General features: G+C 48.0%; 1 protein-coding gene across 2 annotated transcripts in view; it reads left to right on the top strand.

Annotated features, from left to right (window-relative positions):
* Positions 1-18,919, top strand: part of HIP1 (huntingtin interacting protein 1) — a 145,007-nt gene that overhangs the window by 47,757 nt on the left and 78,331 nt on the right. The window contains exon 1 of one of the 2 annotated variants that reach the window (XM_079792444.1): positions 17,206-18,741. The exons of the other annotated variant lie outside the window; for it this stretch is intronic. Coding sequence (XP_079648570.1) covers positions 18,724-18,741 — 18 coding nt within the window. The 5' untranslated portion in view covers positions 17,206-18,723. Of the gene's footprint in view, positions 1-17,205; positions 18,742-18,919 lie in introns of those variants that run through there. 2 annotated transcript variants of the gene reach the window in all.

Raw genomic sequence — 18,919 nt, 5'->3', positions numbered from 1 at the left:
TCTTGGTCATTGTACCAGAACAGATGGTCATAAAGACAGTTTATGAAATGTAATTAGGGTAAGTGTAAGTGCCTGTAGCTACATACAAAAACAATAGGCATGCAGATATCAGGTGGGCAAGTATGGCTTTGTGATAGTTCATGGGAGAAAAGTTGGGGATTTTCATTGACGCAGCCTCGGCCTGGGTTGCGGGTGTGGTCAGGCTGCAGGACGCTGCGGGAAGCTTGGCCTCCCATACTGGTGTCGCTCTGTTACTGTCCCTATTCTCTCTCGTGTCTTCAGTAATTTCCACTCCCACCCATCCTCTCATCCTGTAAATATGTGCATGTGCCCCTCCTGCCAACCTTTAAAACCCTCTGTCCCACCTGCCTTTTCCTCAGGTGCTTCCCTCTGTTCTTTCCTTTTATTTTTTAATGTTTATTTTTTAAATGTATCTTTATTATTGTAAGTATTATAGATGCCCCCCTTTCCTCCCTGCTTTAATGTTCTTTCCTTTTATACTCTTGAAAAAAAGAGTCTATGCTCACTGCTTCCCCTTCTCACCATCCATCCCGTACTATCTGAAAACCCACCTTAGCTTCCACGATGCTACTTTCTCTTGGTTCATCCTCTCTCCTTTCCTCCTCTCTGGAGATAACTTTACTTTATTGAAAAGCTGGAGACCCTCCAGAGTGATTCAGCTCTCCATTTCCTATTTCATACACCATAACGTCATTGAATATAGTCCCCCTCCTCTTTCCTGACGGTGGCTTCCCTACCCACATGCTCCCTTGAGCCCATCTGCTCCTCAGAGACCTCGCTCAATCATCCATGTCTCTTCTGTTGCAGTTCCTACCCATTCCATCCCTCTGCCTACGAGCATGTGCAAATTTTTCCATCCTTACTGCCTCCTTTGGATTTTTCCATCCCTTAAGAACTTCCTGCGATGCTCTGCCCTTCACCACCAGCCTTTTCCAAAGAGAAGTCCACCTCCCTGCCTCCCTCTTGCCGCCTCTCACCAGTCACTCAGTTTCACACAGTGTGACTTCGGCCTGAGTTACTCTGTGACAGCTGCTCCCCAAGTGGCATTAGAAACCTAACCAGCAATTTTAGTGCCTTTCCTTCCCTTTCCCCCAGTCCTCATCCTCAGGGATCTCCCTACAGGATTTGGCCAACTCCTCCTCCTTTTAGGGCAGCCCCAGTCCTCATCTTCTCTTCCCTTGTTGTCTCTGTGCTTTCTTGGGTTCCTGCCGTGTCTGCTTCTCCCATCCTAGATGGAGGGTTTCCTGATTCTCTGTTCTTGGTCTTTTTCTCAACACTTTCCCCATTACCTATGACAACAAGGAGATGGAGAGAGGGTACTAAAAAGACTATGAGGATAGGGGATTCTTTGTGTTGGTTTGGTGATATTGGTTTATTATTGTTGTAGTTGTTTTATAATGGTTTGAGGGATTCCTAAGGGCACAAAGGAGAGGGTTCAAGGAGAACAACAAACCACATGTTGGTTCTGCTATTTTCTGGACATATCCCAAACATTCTTTTTTCTTTTTTTAATTGATGAGAGAGAGAGAGAGAGAGAGAGAGAGAGAGAGAGAGAGAGAGAGACTGATTGGCTTTTCCACCTATTTATGAATTCATTGGCTACTTATTGTATGTGCCCGACTGGGGATGGAACCTGCAACCTTGGCATATCAGGACAATACTCCAACTAACTGAGCTACCCAGCCAGGGCATCCTCAAACATCCTTTGTCTTGGTCTTTCTTTACCTGTTGTGTCTTCTCCTCGCTCATGACCTCTGTAGCATTCTAGTAATGCTTCTCTTACAAATCAACTATGACATGGTCCTTTCACCATGTACTGTAGCTTATATTCTTCTCCAGGACACAGGCTATCTTGAGGTCAGGACTTGGCTTATTTTATATCCCTTGGAGCACTTAACAGATTCTTGCATAGAGTGTTTAATCTATAAGAGCTTCCTCAGCTGCATCAGCTAATGGAAAGAGCATGACTTTTAGACATAAACAGACCTAGATTCTGATGCTGAACCTGGGTAGTTGGGCGACCTTGGGCACATTGCTTACCTTTCTAATTACAGTAATGTGAGGATCAAATAGGACAATGGATGCTCAGAAGATTCAGGTCCCTTCCTCTTCCTGACATGGGAAGGAGTGGAGTGAGGTGAGCACCAACCTGGGGGACACTAGGACACTCAGTGAAACCAAAGCCAAGCATTTGTGCAGACTTCGGGATTTGTGGGGAAGCCATTTGCAAGCCTGCCCTACTTTGACATAACACAGGATCCTCCATGAATGATCTACAGTTTCAGCCCTGGGACTGGCCAGAAGTAGGAGGAGACAAAGTGACCTAAATTGCTGAAAGCTGCAGGACATATTGATATACTTGATGTATCTCTGCCCGTAAATGACTGGCCAGTGGTTGGAATTTTATTGCACTTTGGTATGGCCCCTTTAACCTTCACACAGCCTTGCCTTAGCTTTCTTTTTGCTGTTTTTATATTTTTTTCCCCTGCCTCCTTCCCTCCCTTGGCCCCTACTGCATACACAAATACCAGTACACCTACCTAGCTGCCCCTTCCTGACTTTCCGTATTCCAGAGTAAAGCTGCTGGGGTAGGACATTCCAAGTCCTTCTCTCAGGTCTAGCAGCTCTTCAAATGGCATCACACAACGTAGCTGTTATGGAGTTGAGCAGATGTGTATTTCACCTGCAGAATCATTTGAAAACGAGGAAGAGGCCCAAACCGGTTTGGCTCAGTGGATAGAGCGTCCGTCTGCTGACTGAAGGGTCCCAGGTTCGATTCTGGTCAAGAGCATGTACCTTGGTTGCAGGCACATCCCCAGTAGGGGGTGTGGAGGAGGCAGCTGAATCAATGTTTCTCTCTCATCGATATTTCTGGCTCTCTGTCCCTCTCCCTTCCTCTCGGTAGGAAATCAATAAAATATATTTTTTAAAAAAGAAGAAAGAAAATGAGGAAGAGGCTGGTAATCCAGCCACCAAAGCCATTTGGAGTGATCCAGGAAGTTATTCCTTAGAATTAAAGTGCCCTAGCTTGTTTCAAGTTTCTTCAACATTTAAGTTGTCCTTGCTTTTTCCTTAGGAACAATGCTCAGGGAATGCCCTCAAATGCAGCTTGTGGGTTTCTCTAGGATAGAGATGCCCAGGGGTGAGAGGATATGTGTATTTAAAAATTGATTAGATCCTGCCAGACTGTTCAGTTCAAAGACTGCTGCCACAGAAAAAAATTATGGTGTCATTTTATATCTTGCTCAAAAAGCTCTTCTCATTGCTAAAGTTATAAACTGATTTTTCTGTATTTATAATGTTTGGCCTTTTGCTTTTTTACATTTGAATACCTTCACTCCCTATGAGAACTTTTTCCATTGTATAAGTACCACCTGAATACTCTACTTTGCTTTGAGGCTTGCTGCTCTATTTCACTGATCCATATGTCTACTCTTACACTATTGCTGTCATATTTTGTGCTTTTAAAAAATTTGTGGAAAAATAAATAACATACAAAGTTCCATTTTAACTATTTTTAAGTATACAATTCAGTGGCATTAATCACATTCATAGTGTTGTGCAATAATCACCACTGTTTCCAGAACTTTTCGTCAGCTCAAACAGAAACTCAGTCCTCGTTAAGCAATAGCTTCCTATCCCCATCTCATCCCGTCCCCTGGTAGTCTACTCTCTGTCTCTGTGAATTTGCATATTCTAGATGTTTCATGTAAGTGGAACTATACAATATTTGTCCTTTTGTATATGGTTTATTTTACTTAGCTTAATGTTTTCAAGGTTCATGCAGTTTGAATCATGTATTAGAACTTCATTTCTTTTTATAGCCGAGTAATATTCTGTTGTATATATACCACGTTTTGCTTATCCATCATCTGTTCATAGACACCTGGGTTGTTTATACCTTTTGTTTATTTCTACCTTTTGTTTATGCTGCTATGAACATATATGTACAAGAATCTGTTTGAGTCCCTGTTTTCAGTTCTCTTGGGTATCTAAGAGTGGAATAGTTGGGTCATATGGTAATTCTATGTTTAACTTTTTGTGGCACGCCAAACTCTTTTCTACAGTGGCCACAGAGGAGATGCTTGACCCCTTCATTGTTAGTAGAAAGAGCAGTCCCTGAGGCCTGTTTTGCATTCTCCTGCCCACATTTCCCTCCCCGACTAGAGCCAAGCACAGAACCTGGCCCATGGTGGTACCAAGTGCGGGTTGGCCTGGTTGGGTGGGTAAATGGACAGATGAACTTCAGACCACTGGACTGTTGAGCAGAAAGCAATGTGGTGCTGTGAAAAGTGCCTGGAGCCATATTAATGGTGAATGCGTGTGACGAGAGACATGAGTTCTGTTTCGCAGATGAGCCCTTAGTTTCTGTCTCATTTAGCTAATCTGTAAAAGGTGATTGCACTCCTGCTCTACTGGGTGTTGAGACATGAGATCTGGGTGCAAAAGCCGAAGACACCCACCAGTGTTAGGTATTGCCGAGTCCCACGTGTGCCCCAGCACTCAGGCTAGGGCCTGACGCATCGGTTAAATGATTTCTTGTGTGCCTTCATCCATACATTCAACCACTGTTAATTGAGTGCTTGCTCTGTGCCAGACACTGTTCTGGAGACTGGGATTCAGCTGTGACTAAGAGAGAGAAAAAGGCCCTGGCCTCATCAATCACTCAGTGGTCCAAGAACAAGTCCCAGGAGACAACTCCCTTCCTATTCTTCTGGCACCAACTCTAGACTTTCTAAAAGCACAGCAAGAAATGCTGGTGAAGAGCGTGTGTTTTAAGGAGGTGTTTCCACCTTAAAGGAGAAAAATGGATTTTAAAATGTAGAACAAAGAATAGGCCAGGTGCTTTATAAGTCAAGCAGCTTGAAACTCCATGAGGGGGAACCCCCAGGAAACATGAGAGAGGCGTGGCCTCCATACCTCTTCTTGCTGGCGTTGGGGCTGGGTGGGAGGACCGTCTCCAGGCTCCCTGCAACACCAGATCTAACTAGGAGTGGTGGCAGGTGACTCTCTGGCCCCACTGGGAGATGGAAGTCTGTTTATCTGGTTTGGTCACTGAGCCCTGCCCCACAGGAGCCCTCTAAGGTGGCCCAAGGCCTCATGGCCACTGAGCATGGATCTCATGCACTGGCTGTCAATCATCCCATTTAATCCTCTCCACAACCCTTGATCGTCTACAGAAAACAGGCTCAGGGAGGGTAAGAACCTCAGTCTAGTCAGTGATGGCGAACCTAGCCATTTCTGATGACACGCGGCCGCATGCCGAGGATGAAACATTTGCTGCTCCTGAGGATGAAACATTTGCGACTAGAGTCTTGGAGTTAGTTTTTTCCTCAAAGTGACACACTACCCGAGTTATGCTCAGTTTTTTGGCGAAGTTTGACACACCAAGCTCAAAAGGTTGCCCATCACTGGTCTAGGTCATGCATCTATTCACGGTAGAGCTAGAATCCTTGTTCTTACCAGAGGACACTAGTTGATCTTAGGAGCCAAGCAAAGGTTGATGGGGCAAGAATTGGCAAGAGACTCTGTGTAATAAAACCTGTTATACTGACAAGAACGAATTTTATTATTTATTAATAACCTTAGCAATAAAGGGACCCTTTTGAAGCTCAGAAAATTTTACGAGCACTAATAGTTTCCTAAATACTTTCCCTTGTTATTTTGCACCTTATCCTCATAATATAACCTCTTGTAAAAGCAATGGTGTTTTTTTTTTTAACCCATTTTATGGACAGAGAAACTGTGGCTCACAGAAAGTAAGATGCCTCAAATTGCATGACTAGTCCGTGTGTGAGGCCTGACATGTGTGGGGGGGTCTGACAATTGTGGGCAACAGCTTTATCAAGTATTTCACTCCCAGTGGGGCTCTCAGGGCAGAATGACCCCAGCCTGGTTCGGAAGGGCAGTCACAGTTTGTTTTTTTCTCCCAAACCTTTATTATTCAACTTATGTATTGTAGTGAATGCTGTTGACTTATATGTGTTATTTACCAGTCTTTTCTCTAGAATGTGAAATAAACTTTACCTCCATACGATTGCCATCTGTTAAAAGGATTATCACCTCTAGTGATGCCAGTATATTTAGAAATGGTGGGATGTTCCCCTGCACATATGCTTCAAGAGCCTCTCCTGAAGTTTGGGAGAACCTCACCTGAAGTTTGCCCTGGGCTGGGCTTAGGATAAGACCAGGTCCATGCCCTCAAAGCATCATCTGGCCCAAGTAATGGCACCAGCTACAGATGTGCAGAAAGTGCTGTGGGGAGACAACCTGCCCAGGAAGACTTCACCGAGTGATAGGCATGTGTGTGTTTTCCTGCCAGGCAGAGAGAAACACCCTCACAGACACACCCAGAGATGTTTCGCCAAATATCTGGGCACCCTGTGACCTAGTCCAGTGGACAAAATTACCCGCAACACCAGGATGGGGTGATTTCAGAGTCAACAGCAGGATGAGCACCTCCTGTAAGCCTGCTGTCAGCTTCCATTTTCATGAACTTCTTTAACACCCCAAGAGTGGGTATCGCCCATTTATAGGAGAGAAACTGTCTCAACATTCACACCAAAATGGAGGCAAAGCCTCTTTACACTCATTCTCAGCAGGGGTTGGGTTGTGAATACAACATTCTGTAACCTTTTTTTTTTTTTTTTCACCTCAGGCCTTCTGTGGCTTCCTACTCTATTCTACTCCAATATACTGTTTTAAATTATTATTATGGATAGTAATAATTAACATATGTATGGTACTATAATAGAAACGATAGCTAACTCTTATAGAATATTAAGTATACTAGGCGATTTTCTAGTGTTTTACGTACATTTACTAGCCTTGTTTTGTAGATGGGGACATTGAGGCACAGAGAGATTGAATGACTTGCCCAAAGCCACAGGGTTCCATCCCAGGGTCTCATCTGACTTTCCGAGTGAATTGCCCAAAGCCATACAGCAAGAGAAAGCTGGAGGTAGGACTTGAACTTGTGGATTCTGATTTAAAAGCCTCTCTTCATTCAGCCTCCCTCCTCTGCCTTCAGAATCCTGGGATATTTTTACTGTGAGAAGGGTCCTTGAAGACCCTCTCACTCTCCTTCCTTCTCATGCAGGCCCAGTGCTCACAGGCGCCCCCGCCCTCTTCTGCCTGTGTGAGCAGCTGCCTCCTGCTAAATGGTGTTTGTACAGAACCTATGTTGTGGCTCTTAAAAAGAAATGCGTGGGATGAATAAGCACCTAAAAATAACTCAGGATCAATTTGGGGGGGAGTGGAGGGGGAAGACTGTGTTTTCCTTTCTTTTCCCTCTCCTCCCTCCCTCTGCCCCGAAGGCCCATAAATTGCTGCTGGTTGACAGCTGGGCCAGGCTGGCTTCCTGTAAGGCTGTAATAACATGGAATTAGCCTGGCTGCCGCCCTCTCCAGGACGGAAATGCTGACCCTTGGTCACTACAGACATCTGAGTTGATGCCTCTTGCCCTGGTCCACGCCCCTGGGACAGGTCTTTGCTTATTAGAAACTGGGCACAGACAGATTCCTGGACTTGTCTACCTGGGGAGGAGCAATGGAAAAACCTCTCCAAATGAGAGGCTGGCAGCTTCTGGGCTTGGCCATTTGAGGGTGCCCCAAATTCCTGCCTCCGGGGAGGAACCAGGCGGGCAGAGGCAGGGAGCTCTGGCAGCCTGGGCCCCTGAGCCGAGGTTTCCAGCTGTCTGCTGACTCAGGGACTTGGCTGAGTGGTTTCTATCTGTCTCGGTGCCTCTAACAGGCCCCTTTACCCCCACCACCCACCCACAGACTGTCTGGAGAGGCTTTAGAAATCCATTAGATCTTTGTTTCCCAGAACCTTCCAGCTAAAAAGTAGCAACCAGGCCACATTTCTTCCTCAGCCTGGTTGACCTGCAGAATGGATATGGGTTCTGGTGGTATGCTGGTGTTTCCATGTAGCTCAGCCATACCTGGGGCCTCTCTTTCCCCTGTGATGTCAAATGTATGGAAAAGGTCCATCGATACCTGTGTTTAATATGGGGGTGGGGATGGCAGTGTAAAGAGGGAAAAGAAATCACCAGGCGCAAAGAGGTCTCCACTTATGCTGAGTCTTTGGCCAGGAGATGGAAAATTCCAGGTGGAAGCTTGGAAATTCCCAGGGCAGGAGAAGTGGCAAGGGAAGTGCCACACTTCCTGTCTCTCGCACCCCTCAGCTTCCCCCGGGACTGGGGCCAGGGTTCCTGAGCCCTAACGATGATTTCAGTTGTTCCCAGTCTTGGCTACACCTCAGCTTTACAATTTGGATTCCCAGGCTAACCCCGGCCAGTTACGTCAGCACCCCTGGGGAGGGCCCAGGCTGCCCAGGTGACTGCCGTGTGCAGCTGGAGTGCGGAGCCATCCTGGCAATAACGGCCTCCATTTTCCGCCACCCTCTGCCTTGCTCTTTAACTTCTGGTTTCTCAAATGCAGAGGTAGGCATTGCCACCCCTGACACTGTGTCCTATCTAACAGGGACTGAGTAAATAAGGTTCAGGGCTGCTGTGGTGGTGGTGGTGGTGGTGGTGGTGGTGGTGGTGGTGGTGGTGATGATGATGATTTAAGTCACTCTCCAAGGGCTAGAAGATTTCAAAAAGTGCTTTTCTCTGACTTCACTAAAAAATGTCTTTTATAAATATTAAAGGGAAAGAAAGGATCATTTTGAAAGTTGTACTTAAGCTCCAAAAGAGGTTAAAAACGTAAGTTCCCCTTAGCTCATAGACAGCAAAGTGACCCATCTTTTGAGAGCTCTACTGCCTTCTCCTGGGCCTGGCCTGAGCAGAGTTCTCGTCCTTAGGACCAAGGAGCCTCCCAGATGGCTCTCCTGCTCCCCTGACTCACAGATGATTCCCGAATCTGCATGTCTGGGCCCCCTCTGGCCAAGTTACAGTGCATCTGCCTTGGCACAGGGTTAATCAGCAGTGCAGACAATGCCGTGAAGACCAAGTTCCTCCCCCCATAGCCCTGAAAGCAGGACTCTTGTCCTGATTCCTCCTATCACCACTTCTCCTAGTGCCCAGAGTCAGATCTCCCTCTGCCCCTCCATCCTGCAGCTGGTTTCATTTTCCCCTTGCTCCCTTCTTAAAGCCCTGGCCCCAGTTTGGGCTCTTGTCTTCCTGTAGCTGCCAGTCTGGCTCCTCTTCGAAGCTTCCCAGGTACCATTCCCAGCAACTGGCCTCAAGCACAAGTGGACCTGAGAGTCTACAGGCCAGAGGGACCGCAGGAGCCATCACTGAACTCACCCTCCACTCAGTCCTCGTCAGGTGCTCCATCCGGCCTCAGCCTGAGCTCCGAAAGTGAAGAGGCACTCTATCCTGCTTCCCCTCTTGAGTCCGTATTTGCTTTTCCTACCCGGCAGCCTTTCTACATGGCAGAACCTAGGTGTTCTAGCTGTTACTCCCCAGGAATATGCTCGGTGGGGCACAGACACACTTGGTCACCCTGCCCATTGTGGTCAGCTCTGCTGCCAGGTCTTCCTGCACCTCTGATCTTCCTCCCCACCAGCCTCCATTTTCAGCTCCGTCCACACTCTGCTCTCCTAGAACCCTCGGGAGTAAAGTGGCATGTGCAGGTGCCCATGGCACCTCCCTAAATGGAGTCTGGGGCAGTCCCTGTCCATACAGCTGAGCCAACAGGGGCCTTCCCATCTTATCCTCCTGAATTGCCTGAGAGCTCTGGGCATACTTCTGGTTTTCTCTATTTGAAACTGTTGCCTGCCCTTTCTATGTACCCATTCCTCTTAGGGAAGAACAAGAACATTTCTGGGGTTGCTTAGCAGCTGCAGGAGCCACTGCTAAGCAAGACTGAAAACATAATTCTAGATTTTCAGGTTCACAGATAACAAAACCAGGGCTAAGGCATACAGGCTCATGCACACTTAGTGCCAGAGTGAGAGGGGCACCCTGGACCCTGCCCTTCCTCTTAGGAGACTCCTGGCCCTTTAGCTGATCAGGAGGGTACCTTTCTAGACACCTTCTATAGAGGCCTGCACTCCTTAGTATGTCCTCGGAACACCCGTAGTCCTGGAGAAGGCCTGATGATAGCAGAGCACTTGACCTTTCCCGCCTCTAAGTGGCACTTCAGACCTCATCTCATTATTCATTTATGTTGTAGCTCCTTAGGGTCTCCAAAGACAGCTCTGATACCCCCAGCTGGTGCCCAGAGTGCGCACTGGGGCAGGCATGTCCCAGCTGATGGCGAGGCTCCCATGGCCTCCCTCTTAGAAGGCCGACAGATTGTCAGTAGAAGTGATCTGAGCCCCTGGCGTGCCCAAGTTTATCCCAGGAAGGTGGGCCATGGATACACAGGGAAAACAAGGAATCTGCAGGTGGATGACCGGTAGTACTAATTATCTGTGGAATCTTGGGAAGAACCTAGCCCCTCTATAACTCAGCATTCACACCTATAGAGCAAGTACCATGAGCTGGAAGGATTGGACAGGACAATGTAGGCAGAACATCCAGTCTGATACCTGACATGTTGTAGGTGCGTTCGTGGCTGCTGTAAACCCTGTGATGGGCAAAGCACTGCACAGATGTTTATTAGGTTTAATGCAGGCTCAACAATGCAGTTACTGTGATCACACATCAGTAACTTAAGTCTTTATTGAGCAGGTGCTCAGAGGCCAGGCTCCAGCCTGTGGGGGGAGCCCTGTGCCTGCTTAGTGCTCATAATGGAGATTACCACCCATGCTCCTGTTTGAGTCATCTTGTTAATATCAACACATATGTGGCTGGTCTAGATGAGAAGGAGAGCTGGTGGCCCATCAACAGGGGAACAAAGATTCCTGTAGGCACCTGGCTATGGCATGAGCCCAGGACTCTGATCTGATGATGACTTAAGCTGCTAACAGCCTGGCCCTTCAGAACCACAAAGGATGAGGTTTCTGGGGGCAGTTGTGGCAACTCAGAAACAGATCTTGGGCTCAGTAAAAACATCTGGATGGGGCACTTAAGTGCCATCAACTGCCCCTGTCAGCATGGGACTTCCCAAGAGGGTTGCTCAGCTTCACAGTTTATTGTGACCCTGTCACCTATACCTGGATACTGCTGAGAGGTTCCTATAAAATGAATTTTGTGTATAGAAAGCAAATAACTAGGATTCCCTCTAAAATTAGAGGTATGTTCCAAGAGGTCAAGAGAAAGACTTCCCAGTGGTTCCATCTGAAGAGTTTGGGTGAGAAAATGTTGAGATGGAAACTGAACCTGTTTGTAACCTACTTCATCACTGGAGGTGGTGGGAAATTTAGTCCCTACCTAGCAGTTCACTCTCCGTTCTAGCACTAAACTAAACTCTAGGGTCTCCCATACGTATTCTCTGCTTGTCTTTTACTTCACTTCATTCCCCTCTGGCTATAGGAATTTCTCGGTCATGTCCTAGTATCTCGTTCATAGCTGATAGCTTCCTGCCTACGCTGCCATCTTTTTCTTTCTACTTGGTGTTTAATAGTCAGTGCAGGCATGCCTCGGGGATATTGGGGGGTTGGGCCCTGGCCACCACAATAAAACAAGTATTGCAATAAAGTGAGTTGTAATCATTTTGCTGGTGGAGGGTCTTGCTTTCAATTTGTGTAAAAAAAAAAAAAAAGTAACATCTGGGAAGCACAATAAAAGCAAAGCACAATAAAAACAGGTTTGCCTGTATTTATTTTAACTTCAGTTTCATAATTTGGGATACCTGGGACAATGCCAGATATCCCTAAAATATATGCCTCTTCGGGTGTTCATGATGAAAACTGTGTTCAGGGGAAATGTGTAAACTACTTAAGGAATCATTTCTTCGGGTCTATTCCTGCATACCCACAGCAGATAAGCCTATATACCAGCACTCCTGGTGCAGGGGGGAGGAATGGGATTGAAGTCCAAGTGCCTAGTATCTGGCTCTGGGAATTTATGCTGATCACTTAGGGGAAGGAAGAGAAGGCAGCCAAATTCATTTTACTCACAATTATTCATAAGGTTTTAGAAGAATTAAGAAAATCAACCCCATAAACAAAAATCCACGCTAATAATAGCAGTTTAAACTCCTGCCACCCCTGGTGAAGACAGGGCAGTGCCAGGTGCGAGGGACACTGTATAGTGTGGCTCAGCATAAACCCATTGTAGGGGCCATGAGTGATACACTGTCGGCCTATTAGCTGTGGGCCCTGGGAAAGTCACCGAACCTTTCTGGGTCTTGGTTCCTTATCTGTAAAATAAGGATGATAACAGTAACACTTAGTATAGTATACAGGGTTGTTGGGAGGACTAAAAACTAATGCTTACAAAGTGCTTGTTATAGTGCCTGGCATGTGGTAAGAACTCAGTAAACGCTACTTGTTATTTCTATGTATAGCATGAATAACATGTCCTCCCTCCCATCAACAGCACCCACCTCCCGACTTGCCACAGGGTACTGTACCCTTCAGGTATTGAAATACACCTGAGGTCTAGGACCTATTGTGTTTCTTCAAGGTGCTTTCTTTTTCAACTTTTAAGTGTATTCATGCCCCACAGGGAGACAGCAGGAGGCCTTTCCCATTGGAGTGAAAGCGACTCATTGAAAAGGCCACATTCAGTCCAGTGGAAATACTGGAAAGCCCAGTGGGAACACTCCGTGACGGAGCCACCAGGATCACAGGCCATGCTGGGATCTCACTCACCCTGGCCAAGGCTCTTGCAGGAGCTTCCCCTGGGAAGATTAGGGGTCACTCAGCTAGGGACTGTCCTCTGCTGCCCAGCTGGGTCAATGGCTTTGCTTACTTACTTTTTCTCCCTATAAAACTACTTATTTACTGTGATTTTAATCAGAAGGACTACTGTTATCCTTGGCTTTTCATCCTATTTTCTTATGATATAAGCTTTTAAAAAAATTATCCCGAACTTCTCAAGGACCAAGTAAGTGGAGAGACTATGCCATGTGCTTTTTATACATTGGTTTCCTTAATTCTCACATCAACCCTGGGAGGCATTCTATTTATTAGCCTTACTTTTCAGGTAAGAAAACTAATTCAGAGAGGGAAAGATGCCCATATCAAAAAAGTAATGGAGCAAGAATTTAACTGGAGGTCTGTCTGACCTCAGAGCCTACACTTTCTTCTTTAATATTCATCGTTGTTATGCAAGTACTAATATTTCATCACATTTTCCTTATAAAATATTAAAATACTATAGGCAAAGCTCAAAAACTATTGGGACCTCCCCTCCCCACCTCAGTGCCTTCCCTGGCTTTCAGTTGTACACTCTTTCCTCTACAACACCTCACCTGTAAAATAGTGTTGTGATAATAATACCCATTCTATCTGCCTTACCCAATTTTTTTAAGGATCAAATGAGATAATGAACAAAGGGGCATTTCATATGCTTATTGTTATTGGTAGCATAGCAACATGCATTATATAAGGCCCTTTGTTGGGAGTATTATTTAGTTTAAACCTTTTTTCCTGGAAATTAATGGAATCTCAAGCTTCTGAAGTATTCTATAAGGCCCAGCCCTGAGCCTGTCAGCTGTGTGGTATTTATAGCACTAAGCTACAGAATCAACAGTTCTCCAGTAGGCGTCACCCTTTACCAGATCACGTCCACTAAACCTTCATACAGGCCTCCCGAGTCCTTTCCGTACTTTTAGGTTATGTTAAGAGTAGCGCAATAATGCAGTAATGCAGTAATGTGGTTATGGAATTCGGACTGGAGAGAGCCCTGGGCAGGTAAGTAAGTAAAGGGCAGGACACTTAGGATGCAAGGCCAGTGAGGCCCAGCTTCCACCTGAGGGAGCTCACAGGTAGGTAGGGAGTACCCAGGGCAGGGACCACCCCTTACCAGGGTATTGCAGGCTGTATCCAGGAGCTCTCCATTGTAAGAGGGACTCCCATGTGACTAGCTGTGTCTGGAGGGGTCAGGGATGGCCTCACAGAAAAGATGACCCTGAAGGGTGAGGAAGAATCTCCCATGCTGAGGAAATGGGAAAGGCATTCCAGGAGCATCCTGAGTACTCATGAGCAGTTTGATGGGCCAGAATCTCACTGATAGGGTAGAGGAGGATGAGTGGGAGAAGGTGGACTAGAATAGAGGGAGATGTGGCCAGATTAGTAAGGAGCTTGAGGGTTGGTTGGTTGGTTGGTTGGTTGGTTGGTTTCCCATTTGGGGTGGGCCAGTAGAGACTCACACTTAGATGTGTGGAAGAGGAATTATTTAGGAAGAGACTGGAGGCAGGGAGTCTAGGAGGCTGTTGAAAATCTTAGCCATCGCAGGAACAGTCAGCCTTGGGAGGGGAAACAGAATGGAAGCTGTTTCCCAGAATTGCATGATCGGGGGCCTGATTAAGTGGGGGTGGGAGTTGGGGATTGTCAATGGAAGAATTTAAGCTGACTTTGCAGTGTCCGGCTTGAGCAACTAGTGGAAGTGGAACCATTAGTTGGGACAGAAAACATAGGAAACCAGATTGTGAAAACAGAGTGAAAAAAAATTTGTCTTTAGATTCCTTGAGTATGAGGAGCCTGTGAGACTGAGACCCCTGCCCCATCCCCCAGGTGGAGACATCCAGCAGGCTTTTGGATACAGCTTTTGGAGCTGCTGAAGAAAGGACAGCATAGCAGTGGGAGGGCCACAGCATTCTCACTTTTGGACCCAGTTTCTCTTTCTCTTTCTGACCCAATTTGTTCCAAAGAGGCTCCCCCCCCCCCCCCCCCCCCCCCCCCCCGTCTAAGCGATTGGCCCACAGCCTGACAGAGATCACACACGTTTCAAGTTCTTCTCTCCCCACCCGCACGGCTAGAAATGTCTTTCCTTCATGTCCTGAGACCACAGGATACCTTGCGGCACAACCACCGTAGAATGGGGAATGCTCAGGCAGGCCCCTCATTACCTCGTTTCTAAGTCTGAACCTCTCTGCCTAAAAGGAGTGGTAGGAATGGCAGGCCTCCGAAGATGTTTATGTGCTGGGTGGACCTACCTGGTGCTAGGGTAACCCAAGCAGAGAAGCCCAAGCTTTTTTAAGAAAAGCTAGTTGCGGGGGGGAGCTGTTTGCCCCTTCCCTGTGTGTGTATGTGTGTGCATATGTGAACCCATGCATATGCATGCTTACATGTATTTGCCAGGGCGCTATCCCTAAATGGAACAGGAGGGCAGGCCTGCTTCTGGCCTTTTGCCATCACACGAGCAGCTCCAAGGAAGTCTACAGCGAAGCCCCCGAAGCAGGGGCCTGGCTGGAGCCATGACACCATCCCTTACTCACCTCTAGACAATGTATTTACTTCCTGACGCTACTGTGACAAATGACCGTAAGTTTTATGACTGAACAGCAGACATTTATTCTTTTATAGAGGCCAGAAGTCTATAATCAATATCACTGGGCCCAAATCAAGGCAGTGACAGGACCACACTCCTTCAGAGGCTCTAGGAGAGAATCTGTTTCTTGCCTGTTGGAGCTTCTGGTGGCTACCAGCATGGCCTACCTTGTGGTGCATCATTATATCAGTCTGCCTCTGTGGTACACTTCCTCACCTCTTCTCTGTGTGAAATGTCCCTTATAGGGAGACATGTGACTGCATCTAGGGCCTACTCAGGTAATCCAGGATCATCTTCCCATCTCAGAATCCTTCATCATACCTGCACAGTCTTTGCCATATAAGATAGTGCTTACAGGTTCAGGGATGAGGACCTACCATCTTTGGGGGCCGTTATTCAGTGGACTACAGTTAAGGTGTAGGAAAGATCTTTCATTTGTCTCTTACCTCTTGCTAGTGGAGTGGTGTCACTACATCCATTTTAGCAATGAGGAATGGGTTCTGCCAGCTAAGGTGCCGATATCTATGGAGAAACCTTGGCCTATTGATGAACCCCAGGCCTAAGAGTTCATAATATTTTTTAAGCATATAAAGTCTATCTTTTTTTTTTTTAAAGATGGTGGTACATTTAATCATGTAGATAATCCAAACTTCATTTCTGCATCGGGTGACTTCTGCTGGTTCACCTGGCCCTGATCTTGCTTGAGTGTCACCTCCACGGGAGCCCAGTATACCAGAGCAGACCTGGCAGCCCTCCTGACTTCGCTGACCCGGGCACAGCATGGGAAGAGCTGTGCTTACAGGGGAACCCCTGCAGTGGGGTGGGAGAGTCAGTCTGCAGTCCACTCTCGAGATTAGGCAGAGATCTGGGCCCAGAGAGCCCTTACCTGAAGCTGAGGGACCCTTGACTGGGATCCTGGGCCCAGAAATGAAAATAACCGCCACAAAGAAAGCCCCTTACATCCCTGTACTTCCGCTTTTATGTCTTTTATATCATGATATTTCACATCTCCTTAGGAGGCAGACCTATTTCATAGATTGAGAACTCAGAAGTAAAGGAGCAGGGGCTGTCCTAGTTAGCCCAGCCGGCCCTGGGTCAGCATGGGGGGCTTAGCCAGTGCTGCCTTTCTGCCCCTTGGTGTCACGGGCCAGAGGACCCGGGTTGTGGATGGGTTCTATCACCAGTTCATTGGAAAGGATTTTAGAAGCTGGATGCGCCATGGCAGGATGGGAAGCTTACTGGCTTGGGCTGCACCCTCCTTATTGAGGTTTCTCCCGCCCCCATTCCCTGCCAGGTGTATGGCCTGGGGCAAATCATTACCCTTCCCTGGGCCTCAATATCCTCACCTGTTGTGTAACACCAAGTTGGTGTAAGTGGTCTCAGGTCTCTGCTGACCTGGCTTTGCCCAAAACTTTCCTCCTCATCTGAGGATTTTGTGAACGTAAAAACATTCAAACCGGTAAAGAATATTGGTGAGTTTATTTGAGCCAAGCTGTCAACAATTGCAAAATCTCAACAGATTGGGATAATGCTCTAGACCCGTGGTCGGCAAACTGCGGCTCGCGAGCCACATGCGGCTCTTTGGCACCTTGAGTGTGGCTCTTCCACAAAATACCACGGCCTGGGCGAGTCTATTTTGAAGAAGTGGCGTTAGAAGAAGTTTAAGTTTAAGAAATTGGGCTCTCAAAAGAAATTTCAATCGTTGTACTATTGATATTTGGCTTTGTTGACTAATGAGTTTGCCGACCACAGCTCTAGAGAATGTCGGTTTTTTTCATCTATTTTTATACATTGCAATCAAAGGAGGGGACGTAGGTGGGTTACATGAAATCCATTGGTGATGGATTAGAGGCGGGAGAAAGCAAAGCGGGGGTGGGGGAACCTCTGGGATTGGATAAAAAGTAAAATGATAGACACTTACTTAGTTAGGTACAGGATAGCCAACAGTCAACAATTAACTTGATAACAATGAAGGAATTTGTGGTATCTGTCCTTGACACCCAGGCACATTATGTTTTGCCCCAAAGGGTCTGGAAAAAGGGAAGTTACAAATTTCCCAGGCATTTCAAGGATATGTTATCATAGATGCTAAAAGACAGATAAGCTCAGTTAAGGTAGAAGTCAGTGAAGATACCGCCCTATGGTGGGTAACTACCCATAACTGCTTTTAGTTAACGTTTAATTTCAGACCATCCTTTGTGGTTACTTTAGGTCTCTGAGTTTGCAAGACCGCCCTGCAGGCCTTCTCTGAGCTTGTCAGGTCAGCATGTGGTCGACGATTTGAAGCAGCCTGTGGATTTGAAACCAGAGGCTTGTGCCTCCAGCCTTTTTCTGGTGTCTGCCCCCAAGGAGCATTTGTCAGGAGTCCTTTTCCAACACCAGCTGCATCTCTTGCAGAGAGGAATGTCTGCCTCCCATTTCTCTAAGGGCAGAGGAGGCTTTGAATACGAATGGGAGACGGGATTCTAGTTTGAGAGAAAGCAGCTCTGCGCTCAGGGCCAACATCATTTGGAAGCCAGTTTCCCTTACTCCAGAAAAGGCTGGCTCCGGCTGACTCTCGGGGAACCTCGGGGCCTTTCCGGGATACCTGTTCCACTTCCTCAATTCGCCCATCTGTTGGCAGACCCCAGCCTCATCTGGGCGTCCCCTCCGGATTAGCCTCAGGAGGCGAGCAACTGGCTCTGAATTCGCCTTTGTCCAGTGAAGCCAAGTGAGGAGGGCTGAGCGGACCCCCTGCCCCCACTGGAATGTCGGCTCGTGGCGCCCCCCAGCTCTCCCTCCTTTTCAGCCGCCTTTTCTCCGCTCACTTCCTGAGTCCCACTGATCCCACCACCAAACGCGCGCGCGCGCGCACACACACACACACACACACACACACACACACACACTTACGCGCGCGCACACGCACATCCACACATACACTCACACTTCCTGGAGGACCCGTGGCCACGCTCTGGCTGGTGTTCCCCGCCGCTTGGGCTGGGGGGTGGGGGGCGAAGGGACCTTTTGTTATTCAAATCACATCCTCGCCGCGCGCCGGGCAGCGGGCTCCGGCCCTGAAAATCGGTCCATTGGTTCTCCCCGCCCCCCGGGCTCCCCGCCACCCCCATCGGGGCTCCCCAGCTGATTTCGGGATTTCCCCGGCTACCGGAGGCTAGCCGCGAGGGTCTGCCAGCCCACAGCGCCTCCCCCGCCCCCGGTGCGCGCTGCGGCTCCGCGCTTGGCCCCCGCCCCCTCCCGCCTCCCCTCCCCCTTCCCTTCCTTTCTCCGGTCCAGCCTCGGTCCTGCCGCCGCCGCCGCCTTCCCCGGTCCGCGGGGGCCCTGCCAGCTGCCCTCCCTGCAGCATGGCACCAAAGGGGCTGGATTAACCAGGAGCAGCGTTTGGGGGAAGCGGGACCTCCAAGGGTGGGGGGTGCCCTGCAGCCTCAGTCATGGATGTGAGCAAGATGGTAAGTGAAGAGCAGGGGCTCTGCCCTGGAGCCTCTACCCCCCACCCCCAACTTCCCTCTCTCTTTCCGCCTCCCAGTCGGCTTCATCCATTGAAAGTTTCTGGATTGTTGATCCTGCCTGTTGGCCCCAACTCCAGGCGTTCTGGAGAAGGGAGTCGGGCCAGGATTCTGGAGGCGG

Source organism: Cnephaeus nilssonii (genome assembly GCF_951640355.1).
Source record: "Cnephaeus nilssonii genome assembly, chromosome: 2".
NCBI classification, from domain to species: Eukaryota; Metazoa; Chordata; class Mammalia; order Chiroptera; family Vespertilionidae; genus Cnephaeus; species Cnephaeus nilssonii.
The sequence above is the reverse complement of the archived record's forward strand: the minus strand, read 5'-3'. Positions and strand labels throughout refer to the sequence as shown.